At 55.1% G+C, this 27,187-nt stretch overlaps 1 protein-coding gene and 1 long non-coding RNA gene across 2 annotated transcripts in view; one reads left to right on the plus strand and one right to left on the minus strand.

The window, feature by feature from the left end:
- Positions 1-25,117, plus strand: PEDS1 (plasmanylethanolamine desaturase 1). The gene is made up of 6 exons (XM_075528556.1): positions 1-214; positions 8,461-8,580; positions 18,884-18,975; positions 20,301-20,445; positions 21,807-22,019; positions 24,171-25,117. The coding sequence occupies exons 1-6, from the start codon at positions 91-93 to the stop codon at positions 24,290-24,292; spliced, it is 816 nt and encodes a 271-aa protein (XP_075384671.1). The 5' UTR covers positions 1-90; the 3' UTR covers positions 24,293-25,117.
- The window catches only part of LOC142423323 (uncharacterized), a 34,333-nt gene continuing 22,851 nt past the window's right edge, over positions 15,706-27,187 (minus strand). The window contains exon 3 of the long non-coding RNA XR_012779112.1: positions 15,706-16,528. This is a non-coding gene — a long non-coding RNA (uncharacterized LOC142423323). The remainder of the gene's footprint in view (positions 16,529-27,187) is intronic.

Consider the following 27,187-nt stretch of genomic DNA (forward strand, 5'->3'; position numbering starts at 1 on the left):
GGTCATTGGGCGGCGTGATATCGCCGCGGTTCCGCGGCCCTGCCGCCGCCGCCGCCAGCAGAGTGCAGCGGGCGGGCCGGGCGAGTGGTCATGGCAGGCGCCGAGGCCGGGCCGGGCCGGCAGCCGGAGCTTGAGGAGGAGGAAGCCGCGGCTTGCCGGCGCTGGGGCGCGCAACACGCCGGGGCCCGGGAGCTGGCTGCGCTGTACTCGCCAGGTAGGACCTCCTGGCCTCTCTTTGGGCCTGCGCACACCAGCACGCGCTGCAGACGCCCACCGCGGGTCCTCCGCTTTGGAATCCCAGCCTCGGGCGCAGGGGTACAACTCCAGCTCTTGCTTTGAACTTGCAAATAGCGTCCTTTGGCCCGCAGACGCTCCTTCCAAACCTACAGGAGAACCCTAACCCCGGGGCTCCCTGACTGTAAGGAACTACGATCCCAGCGCCCCGAATTACAACACCTACAGCGCTCGGAAGTCTAGCCTTGGGGCATCCCAGCTGCCAAGATCGCCGCTAGCTTTAGGGACTCCCCATCCCCAGGCCACGCAGCCCCGCTAATTGTATGCATCTGGGCCAACCCCCTGCAGAACACACCTCATCCCGGGTTCTCCAGCATCCACAAACTAGCACCCCCCGGCTTCGACCCAGCCAGGCCCTTGGGCTAGAGTGACTTCACCCTCTTCAACTGTGGGAATGTCTTTCCCTTAGCTCTGGGAACCCCCAACTCAGGGACTCCCAGTTACAAAGTGCCCCAGCACCCTTTCCCCAAAGCCTCCGTTCTAGTTACAGCCTCAGACCAGAGCTACAAATCGCGGAGTCTCTTAAACCATCTCACTCCACAGGGGGACCCCTTGACCCTCACCCAGTACCCCCCTGTGGGTGAGGAGACCACAGACTCCTCAGGTTACCCCTGCCTTGCAAGAACCCCCAATCCCAACTCTTGCCCACTCTGCCATTTGCAAATATCAGCCCCCTCCAGGATTGGGGAGGTGGAAAACACACACACACACACACACACACACACCCCTTCCTCCAGTCAAATGTGGAGATACTGGCAGCTTCTTCCCCCTCAACCCACCAGCCATGCTCCAGGAAGCCCCCTACCCCCACCCTTTTCTCATTGCCACCAAACTTGCAGAACCTCTGCCTGCCTCCAGTGGACTAGGAGACCCCCAGGTGTTAGGAAAGTGCCTCTGAGAACAGGTACAGGTGTTACCAGAGGCAGGTGACAAAGAACTAACTGTCGGATGCCTTTTTCAGTCACCACACTAAGCTTTGCTTGTCTAACATCTGACATCTTTCTTTCTGCTGCCTGGCAGCCGTAAAACACAGCCCTAGTCCTGCAGGTTTCTGGCTGCAGGAGTTGAGGCTCTTGGCTTTCTCTTTGACTGTGTGCTAGGGTCTCCTGGTCCCCAACAGCCTTCTGTGTGCTGTGTGACTTCGCAAACCCAACCTGGGCACCTGCCCCATGCTGGCACAGGTTCTTCTGCCTGTTTCCAAAGCAGCCACCCTGTGGGTTTCGGCCCTCCTGCTCTCCCTAGGGCAGGCTGGGATTGACATCTGCATCTTCCTCTGAGCCGTGTACCCTAAGCAAGTCAGACCTCCTCTCTGTGCCTCCATTTCTTCACCTCTGAAATGGGCACAGGCAATGCGATGGTCTGCTTGGGCACAGTGCCTGGCACACAGTAGGCACTCCCTGTTAGCCCAATGGCTTGACCTTGGCCGTCGGGCTCAGCGCAAGCTGCTTGCTTCTCTCCCTGACCCTCCCAAGCCCCTGAGTTGAGGGGAAACATTCAAAGGCCTCGCCTCTTTGGTGCCAAGCTCTGCCCACTTTATTTAGCACCACCTGCTCTCAACCAGCCTGTCATAAGCAGGATTCCCAGCCCCCCTGAGGGACCACCAATTCTGCCCTCCACCTGATTACATCTCTGTCTCACTCTGGCTTCCCCAAGTGCCCTTTGCTCTAAAGAGCAGCCACCTAGGATCTGAGGCTGCAGACACCCCTGCAGTGCCCCAGCCCTGCAGTCATGGCCGAGTCTCTCCTTCTCATGTGGGTTGGGGGGCGAGGGTGGTGGTGGTGGTGGTGGTTAGGGAGACACTGGCTTGACTGGTTTCTTCAAATTCCTTTTTATCAGCCTCTGTCTTGCTCTGTCCCCTCACTGTGTGGTCTTGGGGAGGTAACTTGACTGGCTCCATAGGAATCTGGTACCTGTGATCCAGCCCCACTGGGAGGACCTGGTGGGAGGGTGGGGGAGCAAGACAGAACACATGGGATTGCATATTGGTGGGCAGACAGACAGCAAGTCAAATGAATAAGTGAGCTATGTCTTAGGTGAGCCTGGTGAGCAGTGCTGTGGGGCAGAGACATGGCAGGAAAGGGGACAGGGAGATGTGGTGTGGTGTTTTAGAGGGGCAGGGAAGTTCTCACGAACCATCAGGTGACATTTGGAGCAGAGACTTGGAAGGAGCCAGGAGGAAGGATATTTCAGGAAGGGTTGTTCCAGACAAGAAGAGCTGTACATGCAAAGGCCCAGGTGTGGGATTGTGCCTAGTGTATTTGAGAATGCCAAGGCACCCGTGAGTACCCATTCTGTGCCCACTCAGAGGAAGGTCAGCAGGACCAGGGACTGCCCAGAGGCACCTGGTCTGCAGGAGCACCCTAATCTATTTCTGTGAAGGCATTTCTTTTTTTTCCCCTTTAACTTTTTAAAAATCATTTTATTAGGGGCTCGTACAACTCTTATCACAATCCATACATACATCAATTGTGTAAAGCACATTTGTACATTCATTGCCCTCATCATTCTCAAAACACTTGCTCGCCACTTAAGTCCCTGGCATCAGCTCCTCATTTTTTGCCCTCCTTCCCCACTCCCCCCTCCCTCATGAACCCTTGGTAATTTATAAATTATTATTTTGTCATATCTTGCACTGTCCGACATTCCCCTTACCCACCCTTCCGTAGTCCATCCCCCAGGGAGGAGGTTATATGTAGATCCTTATAATCAGTTCCCCCTTTCCAACCCACCCTCCCAGTATCGCCACTCACACCACTGGTCCTGAAGGGATCATCTGCTCTGGATCCAGTTCCTATCTGTACCAGTGAATATCTGGTCTAGTCACTTTTTGTAAGGTAGAATTGGGATCATGATAGTGGGGGGAGGGGGAAGCATTTAGGAACTAAAGGAAAGTTGTGTTTCATACTTTCTACATCGTACCCTGACTGGCTCGTCTCCTCCCTGAGACCCTTCTGTAAGGGCATGTCCAGTGGCCTACAAATGGACTGGGTCTCCACTCCGTATCCCCCCCCATTCACATTGATATGATTTTTTTTTTCTGATACCAGATCCCTTCGACACCTCGTGATCTCACAGGCTTGTGTGCTTCTTCCACGTGAGCTTTGTTACTTCTGAGCTAGATGGCCACTTGTTTACCTACAAGCCTTTAAGACCCCAGATGCTATATCTTTTGATAGCCGGTCACCATCAGCTTTTTTTTTTTTTAACCACATTTGCTTATGCACCCATTTGTCTTCAGCAATCCATATCAGGGAGGTGAGCACACAATGATATGATTTTTTGTTCATTGATGCCCGATAACTAATCCCTTCGGCACCTTGTGATCACGCAGGCTGGTGTGCTTCTTCCATGTGGGTTTTGTTGCTTTTGAGCTAGATGGCCGCTACCTTCAAGACTTTAAGACCCCAGACGCTGTATCTTTTGATAGCCAGGCACCATCAGCTTTCTTTATCATATTTGCTTATTCACCTGCTTTGTCTTCAGCGGTTGTGTCTGAAAGGTGACATCATAGAATGCCAGTTTAACAGAATAAATTATTCTTGCGTTGAGGGAGTACTTGAGTGGAGTCCCAATGTCCATCTGCTACCTTAATACTAAAGCTCTAAATATATGCACATAGATCTATTTCCCATCCTCATATACAAATATATTTACATATGTACATACCTTTATTTAGACCTCTATAAATGCCCTTTGCCTCCTAGCTCTTTCCTTTATGTCCTTTTACTTTCCTCTTGCCCCACTATCATGCTCAGTCTTCATTTGGGTTCCAGTAATTCCTCTTGGTTACATTACCCTTGATCATGCCCCACCAGGCCTCCTACACCCCCCTCACCACCGATTTGGATCACTTGTTGTTCCCTCCCTTTAACCTTTTTATTGGGAATTAATACAGCTATCATACGATTCCATAGTTCAATCCCATCAAGCAGTGTTGTACAATTGTTACCACAATCAGTTTCAAAACATCCTCTTCCTTCTTGAAGTCCTTGGTATCAGCTCCCCTTTTGCGTGCACACACGCGCACACACACACAACTTAAGACGTTTCTGGTCACTTAGAGAAAAGCAGTGACCTGCTTCAGGTCACACAGCTTATCGGTTAGTTGGCCAAACGTTCCAGGGGGCAGGGGAGTAGAGCGCCTAGGTTCTTTCTCAGGTCTTAGGAACCTGGTTCCATTGTGGCCAATGAAGGGACACAAGAACAAAGCTTTTTGTTGTTGTTAAATGTGGGTGAACTAGGATGCTGATCCAAACAGAAAAGAGTATGGGTCAAAGTCCCACCAGAAATGCCATCTCCCTCCGAGAAAGCAGAGGCAGCATGCCAGTAGGGACCAAAAGCTCGCTCTCTCCTGCTCCCGCCTTCCCTCCCCCATCTCTAGCCCAGGGTCTCCGGGCAGCCCTAGCCGAGGGCCAGTTTCTCAGGGGCTTGGCTCTGATGAACTAGAAGACTTTGGGCAGACTTGCCAAGCCTTTGCGTGTGGCCTGCCCCAGGAGAGCAGCGGTGGCAGAAGCCTGACACCTCACTGCCCCTGCTCCTAGTCACCCCACCCCACCACGTAAGTCTGACTCCTCCCCCAGTCACTCTTATGACGCATCCTATGTGGGGGGGGGGGCACCAGCACGCTGGGAGCCTGGGATTTCTGTTTTAAACACCACCACCCCACTCCCTGGGCCTCAGTCAGCCCATCTGCAAAGTGGCACTGTTTGGGTCCCTGAACCCTTGGGTCCTGCCAGCTGACGTCGTCCATGCAGTGACTTAAGTGATTTTGAATAATGCACCTCCTATCTGAAGGACGGGACAGATGGTTCCAGTGCACAGGACACGGGGACACATGTAGACATACCTCTGGCCCTGCCTGGCTCGTAGCCAGCATCCAGGTGCTTTATAAAGGTTGCACTTGTGCTGTTAGTCAGTGGAAGGATCCTGGATCCAGTAGCCAAAGAGATGGAAACATGTTCAGAGTTGGGGGGTCCCTCTCCCTGGGGCGGGGAGAGAGCTGAGCCAACTTTGGAATCAACAGCCTTGAGACCCAGATCCAAAGCACTGGCCCTGTTTCCCGCGCCCTCCCATGACCACAGGAACCTGGCCAGGGCTGTCCCTGAGGGCTGCCACCCAGGGTGCCCTGCAGGAAGTCCCTTGCAGGGGAGGTCTCCGGCTCCATTTAATGTGAGTGGTCACCTCTGTCCCAGTCCCGCAGAGACAGTAACAGATGACAAGAAGATAAGAGATGAGGGATTCCAAATGTAATGTCCTTGATTTTAAAAAATAACAACAAAAGACCAAGAGCAAGCCTTGCCTCAGGCCAGTTTGCCACTCTTTGACATGGCTCAGTGGGTGCCAGCCTTTGTGACTGTGACTGGTGTGATCTCCTGGGTGACTTCCCCACCCACTCCAAGGACCAGGCACCTCCCCTGGCTCCCCCTTCAGAGCCCAAGGCCTGGCCCCAAACAGGAACCAGAAAGGGGAATGCCTCGTGGGGCATGGTCCCTTCACCCTGCTGCCAGGCTGCTGGAACATCGGGCTGAGCATCCCTCAGCCCACAGCAAGGCCTCTGCCCTTCGGGGTCCTCAGGGTCTATACCAGAGGGGCCCAAGGGGCACATGTGGCCCAGTGCAGTGTGCTGCCCCACCCCCATGCTCCCTTGGCCCTTTACTGAGCAGGAGGGCAGCCGATGAATTTTCTGGGTCTGGGCTGGTCAGGGAGCCATCTGCTGCATACTCCCAGACCACCCGGGCAAGGTCCTCTTCCTCGGGGCCTCAGTTTCCCCATCAGGAAAAGCCAAGAGCCACGTTCTGCCCAAAGTCCTTTGATGAGGGCTGCCCTGAGGTGAAGCCTGTTATTTTCCCCTGAAAATAACAAGCGTTTACTGAGCAGCGACCACGTGCCAGGGCCCTACTGAGCGGGCCAGACTCGGGCCTCTAGTGACACCGATGTCACCCCGGAAGTGTGTGACGGGTCCTCACTGGGGAACAGAAGCTTGGAGGGGGCATCTTGGATGGCATCCTGGGGGGTGGTGGTGTGTGGGCTGCGATCCGTGGGAGAGGCGCTGAGGTCAGCCAGCTGCAGAGGTGAAGGGGCAGTGTGCCGAGAGATCGGCACTGCAAGGCCTGGAGCGAGGCGAGACGAGGACAGACTCCTTATCGGCTCTGGCCCCACTCCCATCAGTCATTAACCAGTCAGTCACAGGGCCCTGCCCAGCCCTGTTGTTAAAGACAGACTGGGCACTGGACCTAAGAATGCCAGTGGGCTATTGGGGGAGGGGGGGAGCGAGAGGGCGACATGTGGAAGGAGGAGGAGTTGGGAGCCAGTTCCACCAGCTAGTGTGTCCTGTCCTGTGGCTGAAGGGACATCTCCGTGGAATGCCCCGACCCTCGGTTTTCTCATCTGTAAATGGGGTGGGTAGCACTTCAGCAGAATGCCTGGCACACAGTAACGCACTCAGTCTATGTTCCACGTGGATCGTGGAATTGTTACCCTGGTAGGTCTCTTATCCTCCCACCCCCAAGCCCCCACCAACTGTCTCCCAAACCAACAGAGCCCAGCCCTGTGGGGAAAAGCATCCTGGGCCACCCACATGGTGGTTTGTTGTATTTTGTCTTTTCTTTCATTTCCTTTTTATGGCTTATTGCTGGTTTTTCAAATCTATAGTCGAAAGAGGGGGGTGTAATCCAGCAGTCACTTCACCAATTCTGAATTCGAAAGAGTGACTGACTGAGCAGCCAGTCTGGACTAGATGGGAGTCTGTTTCTTCCTCTTGCAAAGATGACTGCTTTTCTGCACTTGCTTTCGCATTCACCTGCACAGCCTGGGCCCCCTCCAGGGCCCAGGTAAATGTGGGCACCACCCCCATACTGTATTCCCAGGGTTTCCACGCCAGCAAGCAAAGTTGCAGAGAAAATCACTTTCTCTGCCCTCGCTGACATTTAAATAGGACCTATGACACCTTAATCCTGATTTCCAGCGTCGATAGAGCACCATAGAAAAGCTGGCCCTGCCTGTGCCCACACTCTCAGGCCATCCCCTCAGAGCGGACCCCTGTGCCGGCTGCCCCCCTCTTGCACCTCACCCACCCAGCCCCCAAGGCTTGAGTTTCTTGGCTGCTTTTCTTCATGTCACTCCAAGACCCCCGGGCCTGAGGCACGACTTTAGCCTTGTTTCGCCACCAAAGTCTGGCTCCCCATCCTAAGCCTGACTCCAGCCCTCAGCCTGTGGGATTGAAGGCTGCGGTGGTCTCCACCTGGGAACACTCACCCAGGAAAGGGGACAGGTGAGGCCCTAAAGGTGCTCGTTTCTTTTTAAGCCGCTCATTAAAGGCCCCTCAAGGGCCTCCAGAGAAAAGGCCAGGGGCCCGGGAGAGCGGAGAAGGGCCTGCGCGTAGTGTGAGACTCTGCTGCTGCCATCGGAAGGTGCCCTTGTGGCACAATGGCTGAAGCACCCAAAAACTCACTGCCTGTGAGTCATGCTGACTCACAGTCACCCCGTCCGGCGAGTGGTACTGGCCCTGTGGGTGGATTTCTGAGACTGTAACTCTTCTTCCTCCCGTGGCACAGCTGGTGGCTTCAAACTGCTGACCCCGCCCGCGGTTAGCGGCCCACTGAAAAGCCACTACGCCACGGTCACAGCCCTGGAAACCTCCGGTGCGGCCCGACTATGTGCTTGCAGGGCCACTGTGAGTGGAATCAACTTGACCGCAAATGGGTTTGGGTTCTTTGGTCTTGAAGTTCTTAATAACCGTGGAACGAAAGGGTAAGGATAATTCGTAATCATTTTTAAACAAAGAAGCCCCTTGTTTACATTTTAACGTTGTTGTTGGGTGCCATCAAGTTGATTTCGACTCACAAGCACCCCATGTGGCGAAGTAGAGCGGACCGTGGGGTTTTCTAGGCTGCGAGCTTGACGGGAACAGATGACAGGCCTTTCCTGCCGGGTGACCAGTGAGTTCGAACCACCAACCCTCTGGTTCTCCGGTGAGAAGCTTTAACCTTTGACCCAACCCTGGTTGGGCAGACCCTTCTCTGGACCTCAGCAGCACCATCTGGGACGTGCGTGGGTTGGGATGTTTCCCTGTGGGCCCGTGCACTCAGCCTGTGGGCCTGAACCAGAGCCCAGACTCAGTGTCACCTGCAGGCCCGGCCTCAGCCCCTGCGCCTTGTGTCCACATAGGCAAGCGCTTCCAGGAGTGGTGTTCCGTGGTCCTGTGCTTCGGCCTCATCGCCTACAACCTCATCCACCTCCTGCTGCTGGCCTCCTGGGAGCACACGCCCCTCGTCTTGCTGGGTGTGGGTGAGTGCCAAGGGCCCACTGCCTGCCTCGGTCTCCCCCAGGGGCCTTGCACATGCCCCCCCCCCATGCCTGTGCTGCTCAGACATGCATGGGCATGAGTGCAGACATGCAGGTTTCATGAGGGGAGAACTCTCCGTCTGTCGGTGGCACCTCCTACCCTGAATGATTTATTGAGGCGCAGTGTACCCCGTTTACCTGTGAGTTCCTTCCTGTCAGCATCACTTTCCAGAGGTGGCAGAGAGGAGCGGGAAGGGGCCTGTCCAGAGCCAGATGCAGGTTACTGTCCTCAGTGCACTGTCTGGTCTCTCCTGGCACTGAGTGACTCGGGGTCCTTCCTCTCAGCAGGACCCCTCCTTCTCCCTCCAGCTCAGGCATGCATCCCCTACCCTGTCCCTGGGCTCCCGGGGCCCCCCAGTGGGGCTCTGGAAGCCTAAGCCAATAGCGCTGGCTGACCATGCCAGCTGGGGCTGGGTGGAGTGACCAGGAGGGTGGGTCAGGTGTCCTTCCCCAACCCCGGGAGTGCACCACCCTCAAGGGCAAAGAAGGAGGCCACTGACCTTGGAGCGTCAGTGAGGGATAGTTGTGTCTGTGTACGTCTCAGCCCCCTGCCTCCTGGCTACTTGGCCTCACGTGGGTGTCATGTGTAAGTGGATGTCTCATCAGTGACCGGACACAAGTGAGAAGGGTTGCTGCCCACCAGGCCGTGGTCCATGGTTTGGGCCTTCAGCCTCACCGGTCAGTTTCCTGGTAGTGATTTTATGAGCACCCACTGGACGCTTTGCCCAGTGGCCCTCCCCGGCGCACAGAGCTGGGAGTCTCATGTCCAGAGCTGCCCAGCTTCTATGCCACAGCTCTTCATGCTGTGGCTGCCGACCTCTGGTTGTCATGGGAGGGTGGGAACCCTGGGGCAGCAGGTCCAGGTGTGAGCTGGAGTCCCAAGCAGGTCACCCCCTGTCTCCCCTGGGCCTGGGCCTCTAGACCCTATTCCAGCACGCCATTCTGAGGAGCCAGCTTCCTCGACCCATACCTCCGCCTGTGGGCCGATAAGAGTGACAATTCCCTGATAGTGATGTTTGCTCAGTCCCTAATCCATGTAAGCACCCAGCCTGATTTGTGTGCTAACTCAGAAGCACTGAGGGCGCCGTGCCAGCCAGCTGAGCCCGCCCCCGGCCCTCACTATCTCCTCGGAGGTTCCGGTGTCCCAGGCAGGGCCTGGATACCAGGAAGGGCAGAGGCCTGGCACCGTGCCCAGTTCATAAACACAGGCCCCAGTGACACAATGCTGGAAGCAAAATCAAGATCAGAGGGGATTGCGGGAGTGGGGGGGGTCCATGAAGGCCACTGTGAGAAGGTGGCATGACTTAGTAGAGACCTGAGAGAGGTGAGGGCGGCGGCCCTGCAACTGCCTGGGGTGGGCACCGCTGCCTGCAGCAACAGCAGCTGCTAAGGCCCTGTGGCTGGGGTGTGGGCTTAGAGAGGAAGACAGGTGGGGGAGATAGTTGGCCAAAGGTCAGGGGGCTAGTGGCAGTGCAGAGAGGCAGTGGGTCTAGGTGGTTAGGGCCTCGAAAGCCATGGTTGGCATCTGGGGTTTCCTGATGTTCTCTTCACCCAGAGAGCTAGCCAGTGACCCTGATGGTACTGTGTGGCGCTGCGCAGGGCGGGAGGGCAAGCAGAGTGAGGCGCTTTAGAGAAGGGAGCAGCCATGTGTGCTTCAGGGGACGTGGAGGTGGGGGAGGAGGGGCCCCAGACCCCCAGAGAGGCTGTACTGACGGTCGCCATTGGCTGACATGAAGGAGCCGCCTGCATGAGAACCAAGGGGAGGCGTCAGGCAGGGAAGTGGGGACACAGTCCAGGCCTGGGGGAGTCGACCAGAGATGGAAATCTGCAAATCGGTGGGGGGTGAGGGGGATGGAGGTGGTCAGTTGGAAGGCCTGAGACTGGCAGGGTGCCCCCAGGGGCTGAGCATTTGATGGGACTCCATCACGGGAGAGCAAGAGAAGGGTGTGTGTCCTTTAGAAGACTGGTCAACTGGAAACAGGCGCCAAGAAGGCCTGCCGGGTGGGGACAGCAAAGGGACCCTTGGATTTGGCTAGGAGGAGGTCACGCATAACAGCCTTGACAAAGACAGTGTGTCATGAATGAGTGAAGGGGCAGATGGTCACGGAGCCCAGAGCTAGCTATTTGTTCTGCTTGACAAAAGGTAGGGAGGTGGGAAGCTGGGGAGGATGGGAGTTGGGCCTTGAGGGATGAGTAGGAGTTCTGTGGTGAGAGGTGAGGCCGTTCCAGTGTAGTGGCAGAAAATGAAGCCAGAGAGGTCTGTGATGTCAGACCTCTGAGAAGGTGTGAGACCTCTGGCCTTATAGAAGCAGTCTGGTGAGAGTTGGTTTGGTTCTGAGTAGGAAAAGGTTAAAGGTCGGATTTGAACCCTTCGGCAGTGTTCACTACTGTCTCTCTGTCGAGCCAGGCCTGCAGCGTGGGCAGGGGCCAACATGTCCCAGCAGAGTGTGGGAGTGGAAGCCCCAAGGGGCCCAGGGACTATCTCCAGTCACCCCACCCCTCCTCTGTCCTAGTGTTCTCTTGAGCAGAGTGGTAACCAGGCCAAGGGTGTGAGACAGTGCCAGCCGCCATGCCACCACGAGAGCTGAGACAAAGAAGCTTCTGTCTGCCCTCCCCTGCCATCCTTGCCCCCATTAAAGAGGTCTCAGGCAGCGGGTTGCTCTAGAAACAGCCTCCTACCAAGGCCCACGAGTCACAGGCTCTTTCCCCCGGGAGGGAGAAGGGAGGGCGCCTCTCTCCCAAAATAATTCTCAACAGTGGCCACAGCTCAGGATTCCTGGTGGCATGAGCAGTTATCCACTGTGCTGCTAACTGCAAGGTTGGCGGTTTGAACCCACCAGACAGGCTTTCTGTAAAAACACACAGCCTCAGACCCACGGGGGCCGTTGTCCTCAGGCCCGTACAGTGTCTGTGAGTGAGTATACGAAGTTGATCCCCTCCTGCTCGGTGGCCCTCTAAGAAGGCCAGGTTCTGGTCATTGGACAGGTGACAAGACTGAGCTCAGAAAGGGGTGTATCACTTGAAATGGCTCATGGCAAGGGTGTATTGTGTCCCAGGGACCAGGTTAATAGTCAGCACCTGACCGGCTTTGACCCATTTTATTAACTCGCTGTAGGCTAAATGACATGTTGGTCTTAGATGTTGTTGGGTCACTTTCAACTCTTGGTGACCTTAGTGGCCCCATAGAGTTCCCTAGGCTGCCATCCCCATGGGACAAGAATGCCAGGGCCTTTCTCCCTTGGAGCCATGGGATAGATTCAAACCACCTACCTTTGGGTGAAAGCATTCAGAGAAGAGCGGACACCAATTTGACACAAGCTACTCCAGAATATAGAGAAGGGCAGCAAACTCCCCAACTGATTTTGATGAAGTGAGCGTAACCCTGGCACCCAAGCCAGGCAGAGACACGACCAAGGGGGAAGACTGCAGACCCATCTCTCTCGGGAGCAGAGATGCAAAAAGTCTCAACAAAATCCTGGCCAAATAGGAGCCAACAACATGCCCAGATAATGAGACTAATACACCCTGAGTAAGTTGGGAGCCGGATGGGACAAGCAAGGATGGTACTACATTAGAAAGCCAAGCCAGTCATCCACTGTGTAAACAATCAGAAGGTAAGCACCACGTGACCATAGCCTGTGGCAACATCCCACACGCATTTCTGGTTTTAAAAAAAAACACCAAGAAACACTGAACGAAATAAGTGAAGGGACATTTCTCCACACAACAAAGGTCATAGACACAAAACTAACATGGGGAGAGACTGAGCATACTCCATTCCCTGAACAAGGATGGCCCCCACCTCCCCACTTGCTCCCCATTGTGCCGGAAGTCTTAGCCAGGACTCTTAAACAACAAAAAGTAATCATAAGAATCCAAACTGGCCAAGAAGAAGTAGAACTCTGTCGAATTGCAGGTGATAACGATTTTATAAGTAGAGCACCCCCACAAGAGACTCAACAACAACACAATCTTTGGACGCAAGTGAAAGACTCAGTCACGGGGCAGGATACAAGAGGAACCCACCAAAGTCTTTCAGGTTCCTGTACACTTAGGAGGAAACCTGAAAAGGGAATTGTGAAAACAGTACCACTCACAACTGCCACAGGACCGTGCTGGTGGGTTGCTGAGTGCTCCTTTAACCCCTTGTGTGCCGCCTGGGCTCTTCTAAGTAAGATGAAGAATGTCCCCGTTTCATAAATGGCCCTAGCGATGACCCCAGCCACCAGCCCTGACTTGTCTTTGCCACTCTGACCTCGGATGGGCCTAACCCTCCAAGTCTCAGTGTCTTCCTTTGGAAAGTCAGGGTGTGGTTTAGCCCGTAACTATAGAGATGAAAGGAGATACCCACTTGCGGGGAGGGGAAAAAAAAAAAAAGACAAGGCTCCTTTTTTCGAGACAATTTCAGGTTTAGCAGAAAACTTGAGCAGCTAGTACAGAGAACTTCTGTACATCCACCACCCCCCCCAATCGCTCCCCTTGTTAGCATCACATTAGCTCAACAGCCCATAAGACAGAGCAGAGGTGTCCCCAGGGTCCCCAAGGCTGCCATCTTTACAGGAGCAGGCTGCCACACCTTTCTCCTGCTGAATGGCGGATGGCTGATAGCCTTTAATGCTATACCATCAGGGCTCCTGTAACATCTTCTTAGGGCGTTACATTTGTTACAATGAATGTAACAAACTTCATTTTGGTCACTGATACGTTGTTACTAACCATACAGTCCATTCTTTATACATGGTCGAAGATGCTTTGTTAGGACCTCAAGTCCAAACTTTCAGGAGCCCTGGTCGCCCAGGGGTGAAACACCTGCTCGGCTGCTAAGCAAAATGGATGGTAATGGGAGTCAGCGTGATGCCCCCTGGGTTTGAAAAGCCCCTGGGTTTCTGTGACCCCGGATCCCACCCACGATGCCACATTTCACTTGGCCACTTGTCTTCTTAGGTTTCTTTTAGCAATTATCGTACTTGGTTTTGACACTGGTGGTCTCGAGCACCAGTTCAGGAGTTTGGAGGAGGCCTGCCTACTGCACTTTGGGGGTTTTCTCATGGCTGGGTTCTGGGATCTTAAAGGGGAGGTACCACTTTCTCCATCTCCGTTTTAAAAATCAACCTGGTTTATGACTGTTGCTTTTGACCTGCATCCAGGGTTTCAAACCAATCGGGTCATGGCCAGTGACAATCAAGAGATCTGCTTGCCGTGCAACGCACCAACACCCCAAAACCCACTGCCTCCGCCGAGACAAGGCCAATTCAATTCCTGGTGACCCTGTAGGGCAGAGTAGAGCCCCTCCCTTGGAGTTACAGAGACTCTAAGTCAGCGGTTCTCAGCCTTCCTAATATCACAACCCTTGAATACAGTTCATGTGGTGGTGACCGTTCCCCCAGCCATAAAATAATTTTCGTTGCTACTTCATCGCTGTTATGAATCGGTTGACCTCTGTGAAAGAGTCGATATGCCCCCCCCCCAAGGGGTCACGACCCACAGGTTGAGAACCACTGTTCTAAATCTGTGAGCAGAGGGCCTCGTCTTGCCCTTGAGGAGCAGCTGGTGTGTTCAAACTGCTGACCTTGCAGTTAACAGTCCAACACTCACCCACTTACACTACCAGGGTTCCGTGCAACGCACACACTTTCCCATAATTTGCTATGAGGAAGGCTACCTTTTTAGCAGGGCACCAATCCCGTTTTTTTAAAAATTATTATTATAAGAAGTTACTGTTCTGATTCACCCATGTTTTATAAATTCAGTTGATCAACTTTGACTGAACCGGGAAGGAGCTGTTGGCAGCCTTGCCTCGATCACCTGCCAGAGGTCCTGTTTGTGAGGTTCACCTGCTGGGAAGTCACTCCCCTCCCCTTCTCGATCCCATGCTCTCAGGAAAGGCATGACTTTAAAGAGCCCACAGGGTCTGCTTCCCAACAGCGTGCTTCTGATGCCCTGGGAGTGTTGCCTTGGACACAGGCGTGTTCCCCAAGCATGAGCTGCTATTACAGGGATCATTTTATGATCATCGTTTTTATCACCTGTGGGGTGTAAGGGCTTGATATCAATGTAAGAGGATTCAAGAGATAAGATGTTTAATAACAGTTCAGGGCTATTGAAGTATCAATGGAGATAAAACACGGACAGTGCTGGCACTGGGCCTGTCACCTAATAAGTGCTCAGTAAATGCCAGGGAGAGAGAGCTGCCATCATTGTCAAATGGGAATAAGGCCATCTGGATGTGCCCGGGCTGGTCATGCGGTTGGCATTCCGAGCTGTCAGTCTACAAACCCAGCTAGATACAGGGAGGGAGGAAAAGCAACAGTGGCAAAGTCACGACCATCCAGTCCATTCCAACTCATAGTGACCCCCTAGGACAGAGCAGAGCTGCAGACCGTCCAGGGAAGGCGATACCATCATCTTTGTATTTGGAGCACCCTGTGGTTTGGACCCACTGGCCTATGGTTGGGGGTCCCGCTTAGCTGCCTGCACAACCGGGCTCCCGTGTGGTGCTGCAACGGCCTGGTGGCGGTGGAAGTGTGTTGGACACAAACGAGCAGGTTGTGTGAGGTCCCGCACCGGGCAAGGCAAGTCAAGTCTGATGAAATGGGGCCAGCGGTTTCTGGTACAGAGGGGTAGAGAGGAAGATGGGCTGCGGCAGGGGTGGCATGAAGGGGCCTTTTGGAAATGTTCCATATCAGAGGCCCACAAACCAGGGCCCAGGGACGGGAAACACTGGAAACAGAGTGCCGTGGGAATACAGCCAGGCCCATCTCCAAGGATTGAGTCGTTTCCAGAGACTGCCCACCAAACCCAACCCAAACCACACTGCCATCCCCCACATATTGGTCACATGGCCCTTTAGTGGAGTACGCGCTGGTCAGCAGTTAGAAACCAACAGCTCTTCTGCAGAAGGAGATTTCTACTCCTATAAAGAGCGACAGTCCGGAAGCCCACAGGGGCAGCTCTACCCTGTCCCATCAGAAGCCATTAAGTGGCAGTGAGTTTGGGTTTTCCAGGTCCTGTCAAGGAACCCCCCCCCCCCATCCCCTGGCTCTGTAGCCTAGGATCTAGCTGGGTGCTGTCTGCGAGAAGGGGTTCGCGTGCACACTTAGGCCCGAGCCCACGACCGTAGATGAGTTAGGCTCCATCACAGGATCAAATGAGCCGAGGCGGGGGTCACAGGGCTTGCTCAGGCCTCCTGGGGAACCCAGCACCCTGCGAACAGGAAGCCTGGACTCTAGCCCAGGGGTCAGCAAATTTGCGGGGGCAGAAAGGACAATCCTGTCCCTCACAACAATTTATAAGTTAGTTGAAAGGCATAAATATATTTATGCAAACAAATGAAATCACCGTGATCTGAAGAACATCTTTAACATTTGTCATCAACAAAGCTGGGAGTTTCATTTTCCATCGTACTTCAGCCACATGTTCCGAGAGAGCCACGGGTGCGTCCTGAGCCACGGTTGCCGACCCCTGCTCTAGGCCCAGGAAGGCCACACCCCTAGGGATCCAGTCCACTGCCCACCTCTGGGAAAGGCAGCAGATAGAGGCATCAGCCCAGCCGTCCCCTCAACATGCATGTGGAGGGCTGAGGCCCAGAGGGGGCAAGCAGCTTGACCAGAGTCCCACAGCTAGGTGGTGGAGACACTGAGGGTTTGTCCTTAGCCGAAAACATGGCTTCCCATTCCTCGTGGTCGGAGGTGCGGTGTTTGTGCCCAGCATGCTGTCATCCAGAAGATTCCATGAGATGGTGACCCCACCTGGGCTCAGTGGGGGTCTTCAGGGTGTTGTGACTTTTCAGAAGCAGGCTGCGTGGGTGACAGACAGCTGTTGGCGGTTCCCGAGTCTCTCATCACGTGAGCAGTGGGGCTCAGAAATGAGACTGTCGGGGAGTGGCAGGTTCCTTGAAGGAAGTGAAGCAGAAGGAGATGACCTGAGAATGCCACCTGGGGGTTGGGTGGCTTTGACCCTGAGCCCGGAGACTGAGCAGAAGCAGTCACAGGGGCCCTTTGGGTAGGGGAGGGCTACCACCAGGTGCAAAGGCACTTACCTCACCTACCTCTGCGGAGGGGGTTGGTCAGACCTCAGAAGCTCTGCTGGGCACTGGCCTTTCCCCCAGTCCATGCACCTCCCCCTGGGGTGACACCCTCCAGGCCCCTGTGGCATCCGCATGCCATCAGGCACGGCTATTGCGTGTCCCCACCTGCCCTTGTCATCCGGAATATGCAGTAGGTGCACCTGGCAGGCAGATCTCCACCTCCTCCTTTCGTGTTGAGTGCGTGTGAGCTGGCTGCTCCTGGGTCACTAATGCCGGAAGTGATGTCCACAGTGCCCAGCCCTCATAAGCCCCTCCCCAGAGGGGCCCTAGTTCCCCATCTCTGAGGGCCAAGAGTGCCAACAGGACTTGCAGAGCCTGGCAATCAGGGGTTCTCAACCTTCCTCAGGCCGCAACCCTTTCATACAGTTCCTGATGTGGTGGTGACCCCACCCCCCAAAACCATAAAATTATTTTTAATGCTACTTCATTACTGTCATTTTGCTACTGTTACAAATCGGGCGACCCCTGTGAAAGGGTCATTCATCCCCCAAAGGGGTTGAGACCCACAGGGTGAGAACCACTGCTTTAAATGACCACCAGCTCACACAGGGAAATGGGGGTAGGGGAAAGACTTGGTTGTTATCTCATGACCCAGAAGACAGCCTCTAGGGTCACTTCGCCCTGCCCATTCTCCCCTCAGGTTCAACTGATGGAAGGTGAGCTCAGGGTCTGCCAGTGTTTGTCTCTAGAGCTCAGTGCACAGTAGGTCCTCAGGCTGGGAGAGAATAGCGGCCACAGTGACCAAAATATGAACTGAGAGCTTAGTGTGGCTTTGCATTGCCCTAGGGTCCCACACCCATGGCTTCAGCAGACATTTCCCAAGTCCCCACTGGGTGCCGGGAGCCAGGAATGCAGCCAGCCATAAGCCCAGCCCGTGACTAGACCCCCTGCCCTGGGGGAACTGACTTGTTGGGGAGATAGTAAGCCTAGAATCAAGGGGATCATTGCTTGGAGAACATTAAAACCGGACAGGAGACAGTACTGGGAGTTGAGGGGAAGGGTGCTATTTTGGGTCAGGGGTCCCTGGGTGGATAGTTCAGCCGAGAGCTGCGGGTTTAATCTTAGGAAAGAGGGTTTCAGACAAGGAATGGTGAATGCAGAGTCTGGGGGCTGGAGGAAGGACAGAAACCCATAGGAGTGGGGTGACCTGAGGGGGCTGCCCACGGGGCCTTAGCTTCCCCACCCAGATGATGGTGTCAGTGTAACCTGCTGGGTTACACTTGGCAAAGCAGGTGAAGAACCCAGCTTTGCCCCTTGCCAGCAGCGTGGCCTCGGTCCAGTTATTTCTCCGCCCTGGGCCTCATTCTCCCCCTCGGTGAAATGGAAAGAAAGGTGGCAGCCAGTGAGAATGCACTCAGATGGCGCACAGACAGTTCTTCCGCTGGGCACAGGGGACAGTCTGGCTCCCCCACTGCCGTCGAGTCGATTCTGGCTGCAGGACAGAGTAGGACTGCCCCCTGGGTTTGCCAGGCTGTGAGCCTTTACGGGAGTAGAAAGCCTCATCTTTCTCCCACGGAGCAGCTGCCGCTTTTGAGCTGGTGACCTTGCAGTGAGCAGGCGGGTGACATGGCACCCGCTCCACCACCAGGGCTCCCAGGAAACGGTAGCTCCTTTTTCTTGTATTTGCGTGAGCCATCATTCCCATTTTCATAAGAGGCACTTGGGGCGGTGAGAGCTTAGGCAACATGTGCAGTGTCACACAGCTAGTGACGGACAGTGACGCAGTAAGATCCACCCACTCTTCCCCTGTGGTCTAGGGAGTCCACGAGGAACGAATGGCGTGCACCTCCCAGTAGCCAGCAGCCTAGTTCGGGAGGACAAAGGCAAGGGAAGGTCCTGCCTGAGGCTAAACTGGGGTGCTGGCGGAGAAAGCTAGCTGGGGAGTCTGGCTGGAGGCACAGTACCCAACCCCAGAAGGAGGCAGCCAGTCTAGTCTTATCTCCCACCACCCCCGAGTCCTGGCCTTGTCCACAGGGAGTTCCGAGGGGCAGAGATGGGACCAGCTCTTGAGGAACCGGGGGCGGGGGGAGGCTGAGTTGAACGTGCTCAGTATACCCCCTCCAGATTCACCAGCAGCTGCAGCTCCGCATCCCAGGTCACCTTGAGTAAAAGGGCCATCGAGGTCAACCCACCCCCAGCTCACCCGCTTCTCGCCCACAGTTGCAGGTGTTCTCGTCGCCGACTTCCTGTCTGGCCTGGTGCACTGGGGCGCCGACACATGGGGCTCCGTGGAACTGCCCATTGTGGGGAAGGTACGTACATCCACCCTGCCCTGCAGCCCAGCCCGTTTCTCTCAGGAGGAGCCCCTTTCCCCCTGAGCCTCTGTCTTCCTGTCTGGGAGCTGGGAACAATCTTCCCTCCCCCTGTGACTGGACCAAGAATCCCAGAATCCGCAGGGCTGAAAGGCATCGGGCACCGAGGGACGGGGGGGTGATGGGTGCCTCTTCACTAGACCACCTTGCGTCTGGGGCCTACGAGCTCCGAGGTTCCCCCGTCGCTCCTCACTGGGTATTAAATTCCCTCTGACATCTCAGGCACCCCTTCTTTGTTTAACTGGTGGCAGAAAATCCGGTCCCCGCTGGCTTCATCAACAAGGCTGTTTTGTCATCTCACTGAAAACGTCCAGGGTAGAGCCTCACTGAGACGTGGCTCAGGACAAACATGATGTGCCCTGGACTCCCCTCGCTCCCCTTCTTTCTCTGCTCTCCTTTCTGTGGGCGTCACTCCCAAGCAGGCTTCCCGCTCAGAAGGGGGCCAAGATAGCCCCCAGCTGCCCCAGCCCCCCATCTCTGGAGTCCAGTGACCCCCCCCCGAGAGAGTTTCTCCTTTCTGTGGTGGTGGTGGGGGAGTCCCTTCCAGCTCATGGGACGACCCCCCTGTGCGCAGAGGGTCGACTGCTCTGTGCTGTCTTGGAATGAGATCACCAGACTTGTCCTCTGAAGCATCTCAGGAGGGGTCCACCGGCCAGCCTGTGGCCAGCAGTCCAGCACCACACAGAAGACAGACGGATGCCTCTCCCTTCCTTAGAACCAGAGTCCCAGGGCTCAGTCCCATTGGCCCAGCGTGGGTCACATGCCCATCCTCCAGTCAACTGCTGCAGCAGGGAGATGAAATGAAGTCCTCTGACAGGCCAAGCCTAGCTCACACGCTCCCCTTCCTCCCTCCCCCTCCCCCTTTTGAGCTGGATGTTAAGTCCACCACTGTCCAAACCACTTGTGCTAAGAGAAAGAGGGGGACTGCTACCAGGAGGTCGAGGGGCTCGGTTGCTGGGGAGACAAAGGGGTCCCCGCCTATTACCCTGGGTCAGGTGCTTAACTGTCCTGGGGCCGGGAAGCAGCATGAAGATGGTCTCCAAGCCCTTCCCAGCATAGACGGAGAGACCAGGGCCCAGAGGAAGGCATCAGCCAGCCCAAGGTCTCTGCCAGTGTGATTTCAGTTCATCTGCTCCAGCCACTGGGCCTCGACCTGCAGGGTGGGTGGGACCCGTGGCCGGGGGGTGAGCTTGTGTTGAGGCTGGCCGACCCGTGTGGTGACCACTTCGACAGCGTCCCCACTTGGACCCCTTCCACCACCCTAGGCTTTCATCCGGCCATTCCGAGAGCACCACATTGACCCCACAGCCATCACACGGCACGACTTCATCGAAACCAATGGAGACAACTGCCTGGCGACGCTGCTGCCGCTGTTAAACATGGCCTACACGTTCCACACCCAGAGCCCTGGTGGGTGAAACAGAGAGAGTGGGGGGAGGGAGAGTGTGTGTGTGCTGGTGTGGTGTGGTGTGGTGTGGTATGGATGTGTCCCTTCGTGGGGTTTAACACATAGTTCGTTGCCTTCATATAAAATTGGGACATTAGACATTTGCAGAGTGGGTTTCTAGCCCAATGTAGCCTAGTCCTCTCTGGGTTGTGCGTCTACCTGGCTTCACTGGGCTGGACCTAGGCACTGGCTGTGCCCAGTTTACCACCACCCCCAGCTGCCCTGCCAGGCCATGCTCCTGGCATGCCTGCGTGGCCCCGGGGCTTCTGGTTTTACTGCTCTAGCCTCGTAGAAAGAGTGTGAGCTGTGGACGCAGGAAGTCCCGAGTTTGAATCATGGCCTCCCTATGATGCAGGGAGTACACACAACGCACAGTAGTGCTCGTGTGGGGGGGGCCTCGTTGACGGAAGACAGTGACGTCCAACATCTGTCGGATGCAGAGAGTGCATCCGTATTGTAGATGCGCTGGATACCGCGTTTTAACAATAGACACCTCGCTGGCCTTGGAGCAAGCGACCTCTTACAGGAGCATGAATTTCTGTGGCCCGGCTTCTCTTCTCCAGAGAGCGTCCCTGGGCATTTCAGGGCCTGAAGAACTTGGCCTACAAGTTCCACACCCTGGGGGAGCTGACTCTGGGTCTGGCTGTTCCCTGTTCCCTCCTTCCGTCCTGACCTCAGTGCATCATGTGCTGGAAACACGAGTCAAACTCTGCTTCCAAGGAATGTGGGCTGCCCACATGAGCCCCGTTTTGGGTTTTTGTTATTGTTTTTAATATCTAACTGATCGAATTTGTGAAGCATAGCGCTCCTTGGTTGTTGTTAATATCTAAATTTTCTTTTAATGTCAAGTCCAGTTTATTCTTTTTTTGTGTGTATTAGAGGCTCTTACAACAATCCATTCATCACTTGTATCAAGCATATTTGTACATATGTTGCCATCATTCTTCTCTAGACATTTACTTTCCATTGGTATCAGCTCCTATTTTATATTTTATTGTGTTCTCGGTGCAGGATTACACAGTAGTTCAGATATGACCTGACATGATCCTCATTTTACTGAGGAAAAACTGAGATTCCAAGAGAAATCCCACAGCTGGGTCTGAACCAGCTCCCGCTCCGAGTCCCGAGCTCACTGTCATAGCCACTGTGCTTAGTGCCCGTGTGCCCTTTGAGCACAAGGGGAAGCAGGGGCTCCCCTGAGGGAGGCCACATGAGGGTTGGAAGCAGCAGCTGGGGGCTGGCCTGGGAAAGGAGCGGCCCGAGTGGGCAGTTGGCCCCTTGCCCTGTGTGATGCACCCTTCGGGCACCTTCTTTTCACCCGCAGAGGCCCTGAAGCAGCTGTACCCTTGGGAGTGCTTCGTCTTCTGCCTGGTCATCTTCATCACCTTCACCAACCAGATTCACAAGTGGTCGCACACATACTTCGGGCTGCCTCCCTGGGTCACCCTCCTACAGGACTGGCACATCATCCTGCCGAGGAAGCACCATCGCATCCACCACGTCTCGCCCCACGAGACCTACTTCTGCATCACCACAGGTGCGGGGCCCCCTGCCCCCATCTGCTCCACCCTGTCCCATGCCCACCACAGAACAGCCAGGCTTGCGTGCCTACTGTGTGCTGGGGGCTAGTGGCACCTAGACAAACAGCCATCCTCCTACCCCAGCTGTCCCCTACTCCAGCCTCAAGTGGCACTCCCAACCACTCATCCACCCTGCAAATGCTTATTGAGCACCTACTATGTGGCGGCCAGTGCCCTATGCTCAAGGTGCAGCTGTGAGCAAAACAGGCCAAGTGTGTGCCTCTGTGGAGGCCTAACTGCTGGGGAGGAGAAAGCAGAGAGGAAGGCGGGTGGTGGCAGAGGGGGTTAACTCTTCTCAGTAAGGTGGTCAAGCAAGGAGGATATGTCTGTCTGTCTCTCTCTCTCTCTCTCTCTCTCTCTCTCTTGGACCTGAGGAAGAAGGCAAGGGAGAGGCTCAGTGGAGGGAGGGCATTTCAGAACAAAGACCTGAGGCCAGGAGGGCAGTGTGGCTGGAGGAGAGGGCAGGTAGTGCAGTGTCCTGTGGAAATTCCGTGGAGGCAGACAGAGCAGGGTGGGGGAGAGAGGAAGCGGAGCCAGGACAGCAGCTGACTGTACGAAGAATCCTGGAAAGGCTTCTCTTTAGGGCAACATCGGAAGACCAAAAGTCTGAAAGATGTGGGAGGGCTCTGCCCAGGCACAAAGAAGGGCAAGTGCTCAGGCCCCAAAGCAGGAACATCAGGAACCAAGAACAAGAAACTGCTATGTGAGGCCCAGGGCTAGGGACAGGTGCTGCGGTGAGCTGGTGCCGCAGGGACACATAGCTGTTGGAAGTGCTGTCCAGACAGGCTGACTCAGGTTCAACTACCCACTCCTCCAGGGAGCCCTAGTGGCGTCGTGGATTACAGGTTGGGCTGCTCACCTCAACGTCAGCAGTTCGAAATCACCAGATGCTCCTCGGGAGAAAGACGAGGCTGTCTGCTCCCATAAAGATTCCTAATCTTGGAAACCCAGGGGCAGCTCCTCTCCCTACGGGGCTACTGTGAGTCAGAATGGACTCCGGGCACTGGGTCTGGAAAGTCATACAAATTGGCGGGCAGTTGAAGGCGTTTCACGGAGGCTCTCTTGGAAGATCAGTTGGCTATTTGGCCAGTTCAGGTCCTGGGTTCAGGTCTCAGTTGGCCACTGAGAGACCCCTCTCGAAGCCCTCACCTTCTCACGTGGGAAAGAGGAGGAGGAGGGGTACTGGCACATGGATTTGATAAGTAAGCTTGTTGGCTTATTTGTGAAGCATTATTAAAGCCACCAGCTGCTTCGTGAAGATACATGGATTTCTATTACCTTAAAGGGTTAGAGCAGGGATCCTCAACTTTTGGGGGTCGAACGACCCTTTCACAGGGGTCACCCGATTCATGACAGTAGCAAAATGACAGTGATGAAGTAGCAACGAAAATAATTTTAGGTTGGAGGTCAGTCACCACCACATGTGGAACTGTCTGAAAGGGTTGAGGCATGAGGAAGGAGGAGAACCCCTGGGTTAGTCTCAGAAACCCACAGGGGCTGCTCTCCCCCATCCTGTAGGGGAGCTGTGAGTCGACAGGGAGTGTGGTTTGGGTTTGGAACTCTTGGCAGCCCCGCCCAGAGCCCTGGTTAGGTCAGTAGATCAGCAGCTCCGAGGGAGAAAGGTGAAAAGAAAGCACAGCCTGGGACACCCTTGGGGGCAGCTCTGCTCTGCTCCGCTCCCTCCCGTGGGTCCTGTGAGACAGGATCCCCCCCCCCCCCCCGCACAGCACCCAGCTATGTGCCCTGGCGCTGCCCTCGGCCCCAGGGATACACGACAGTGAAAAGAAAGAGGATTCCTTGCCTTTGGGGGGCTCAGTAGGGGTTAGGGTGCAGACCAGCATGAATTGGGGAAGCCATTAAGTGAATGTAAAGGACGGAGAGGGTGACCTGCCTGTCTGGGGTGCTACCTGGGTGAGGTGGTCAGGGAAGGGTGGCCTGCAAAGTGGTAGTGGAGCCCGATGGTTTAGAAGCACCACCAGCACAGAGCCAAATTGCTCAATAAGACAGGGACTGTGTCTGGTGGGGCCCCTCCCCCACCCGCTGCTGGCTCAGTCCCCTCCCGCCACAACACCTCCCTGACTCAGCCCCCTTACCTGTTCCACCCCCAGGTTGGCTCAACTACCCGCTGGAGAAGATCGGTTTCTGGCGATGCCTGGAAGACATCATTCAGGGCCTGACGGGAGAGAAGCCCCGGGCAGATGACATGAAGTGGGCCCAGAAGGTCAAATGAGTCACCGAGCCTGCCTCCTCGTTGCCAATCTTCCCTAGACCCCCAACCAAAGCCATCTGCCAAACGCCAGCCTCCTCGCTCGCTGCGGCCCCTCCAGGGGGGCCCCCAGCTCGTCCCTGGTGACAAAGAATACTTGAGCCACCGGATTCCTTTCTCCGCTTCCTTCCCTTTGCCCCTCCCAGCCTTCTGAGCAATGTCTGCCAAGCCCACCTACAGAAAAGGATCCCACCCCCACGCCCACGCCTGTCCCCGGCGGAGGGGACACTCCCTGCACACTGACTGCCCCCTGACCCAAGGGCAGCACTTGAGTGCGACTGGTGTGAGGTCCCCAAGTTGGCTTATTCTGCCCCCTGTGATCAAGGGAGCGTCCCACATGCCTGAGCTTCCACGGAGGAGCTGCCCTGCAAACTGACCCTGGACCCTGGGTGGGTGTGAAGTGAAGCTCCTCCAGGGTCTCTGAGGTCAGGTGGCCAAGAAAGCCCCCCAGTCCCCTGGCCAAGTGTCAACCGCTTCCCCAACCCACCTGCCTACACAGTTCCAACCAGAGCTGTTTCCACTCTGAAGATGGTCTCGTAGGGCACAGCCCCTGCCAAGGGTCTTGGTCATTTGGAAGGGGACCCAGTGGCCTCTCTGGGCAGGGTATGTCAGAGAAGGAAGTGGGGGCACCTGTTTTGATTTGGGATCTTTTTTTTTTCAAGGTGCTTGCTTGTTTAATGTAAATAATAGAAAGCCTTAATATCTTTTCTGTAACACGAAGTAATATTTTAATGTCCTGTTTGGGATGTACGTAATATATTTATAACAAAGCGGCAAGAGTCTCCTTAACCTTGGCTGCCTCGTGCTGTTTGCTGGTGGCTCTGGGGAGCATGGAGGGCATCGAGGAACCCAAGGCTGACACCCCACCCCACCCCCGGGTCTCCTCAACCCTGGGCTCAGGGTGGACTCCGGTCACCCGAGCCTAGACTGTCTGTACCCAGTACTGTGGAAGGCTCCTTGAGTGGGGGGGCAGGGTCTTCCTGCAGGAGACTGAGAGGCTGAAGTCAATGAAAACCAGTCCCTATGCAGGAATTCCTTCTGAAGCCAAATCCCACAGCCATTGGGCCAATTCCAGCTCATAGCAACCCGCTAGGACGGGGCGGACTGACTCTGGGTTTCCAAGATGTTAGGTCTTCCAGGGAGCAGCTATGGCTGCAGACCACGAACCTTGTGCCTAGCAGCCCAGGGCATGGCACACCATGCCACCGGGCTCTCTGCTTCAGCTGATACTTCTTGATAAAGTTCAGGTCAACCTGGGTGTGCCAGGTTGTGGCCTGGCCAAACCAACCAAGGACCTGCCCTGTGGAGCCGACTTCCTCTGTGGAGAGACACCCCGGAAGAGGAAGTGGTGGTAGGTGAGGGAAGAACCGAAGAAAAGGGCCTCTGGGCAGAACAGGAAGTGAGAAGACCCTGAGAGGAAACCGCTTGGCATTTGTGACATTGAGGCAGCCCGTGGGACTAAGGGGGAGGTAAAGTGGGGGAAGTAGAGGCTCTTTACCCAGAAGGACCGAGGCTGTGGTGAGTGGGAAGCCATTGGACATTGTCAACAAATGTTTATGCACCAGATGACTTGCTTCCTTGACCGGGACCTGCGATGGCAACAGTCGTACCTGGGAGGCTCCTCAAAGGTAGACTATCCAGAGGTTAGAGATACTTAGGCTTGTTTGTTTTTTTCTCTCAGAACTTTTTATTATGAATTAGGTGGGGATAATACTGTCTGAATTAAGGTTCTCTAGTTTACTTCTTTGGGATGGATCTAATATCCTTTGCAATGGCTCCACAGAACTTGGACAAAATTCATGATTGAAGGGGTTCATTAGGGAAGTTAATGGCAGGGAGAAGTGCTCAGGGTCGTTTTTAGGATAAGTTACAAAGTTTCCGTCTGCTAATCTCCAAAGGGCAAACCTCTTGCAGCAAGACTCAACCCAGAGGCATTCAGCAAACCCGCTCCCTGAATTACAGGGCCCAGAGGCATGCTGCAGTAAGTCTCAGCAGAGACACACGCGGCTCCACTTCCCTGCGTCACAAGGCACCCCGCCCTCCAGGAGCCAGCCTCCTGCACAAAAGCCCGCAGCTCTTCACTCGCCGCTCCAGGGTTGGGAGATCCATCCCGCTGCTCCATGCTCTGGCTCCTGGTGCTGCTACTGTACCCCTGATGGTAACGCCGGCATCTGGATCCAAGAAGTTCACTGCACAGGGACCTGGGGTCCAGAGGACACGCTCCACTCCTGGTTCTTACTGGTAATGAGAGCCGCCCTCCTGCTTCTCAGAGGCCTCATTTCCAAGACAGCGGGATGGCGTTGCAGGGAACCTTGCTCATCAGTATCTTCCTCCACCTTCCTTCCAGAGCCATGCACGGGAATGGCTTGGGTGGGCCGCTACATGTTTTACTGAAGTTTGCTCACCACTAAACCAAAACCAATTGCCGTTCAGCTCTGACGCAGGGCGGCCTCATTATGTCCGAGTAGACCATGGCCCCTGGGTGTTCCGTGGTTGGTTCTCTAGAAATAGCTTTCTTCCCAGGTGCCTCTGGGTAGAGTTGAAGTCAGCCTTTCAGTTAGCGTCCACGTGCATTAACATGGGTGCCCCCTGAGGACTTCCTTGATCCAAGAAATTGCATTTATAAATGTGCCTGAGGGGACCATGGAAGGAAGGGGGTACTGTAGCGTATTGGACGGGAAGCTGTCAGGCAAAAATCAGTAACTAAAATTGTATAGCTCCTATCATTGGAAATCCAGGGGTGGTTCTTAAAAGGTTTGGCAGGTCCCCGAGGCTAAAATGATTGATTAGAAGTTTATTTCGGGCTTGCTATGGACCTAGTTTGGCAATCTCAGTAGACAGAGTTCCCACCAGAAGCTG

The sequence above is a fragment of the Tenrec ecaudatus genome, chromosome 12 (genome assembly GCF_050624435.1).
Source record: "Tenrec ecaudatus isolate mTenEca1 chromosome 12, mTenEca1.hap1, whole genome shotgun sequence".
Taxonomy (NCBI): Eukaryota; Metazoa; Chordata; class Mammalia; order Afrosoricida; family Tenrecidae; genus Tenrec; species Tenrec ecaudatus.

Bases quoted from the DNA above. Each gene is read 5' to 3' on its own strand.
- PEDS1 (XM_075528556.1), top strand. From the start codon at position 91: ATGGCAGGCGCCGAGGCCGGGCCGGGCCGGCAGCCGGAGCTTGAGGAG. The intron at 20,446-21,806 runs GTGGGTGAAACA...TTTCACCCGCAG, and splicing joins GTTCCACACCCAGAGCCCTG to AGGCCCTGAAGCAGCTGTAC. The intron at 22,020-24,170 runs GTGCGGGGCCCC...TTCCACCCCCAG, and splicing joins CTACTTCTGCATCACCACAG to GTTGGCTCAACTACCCGCTG.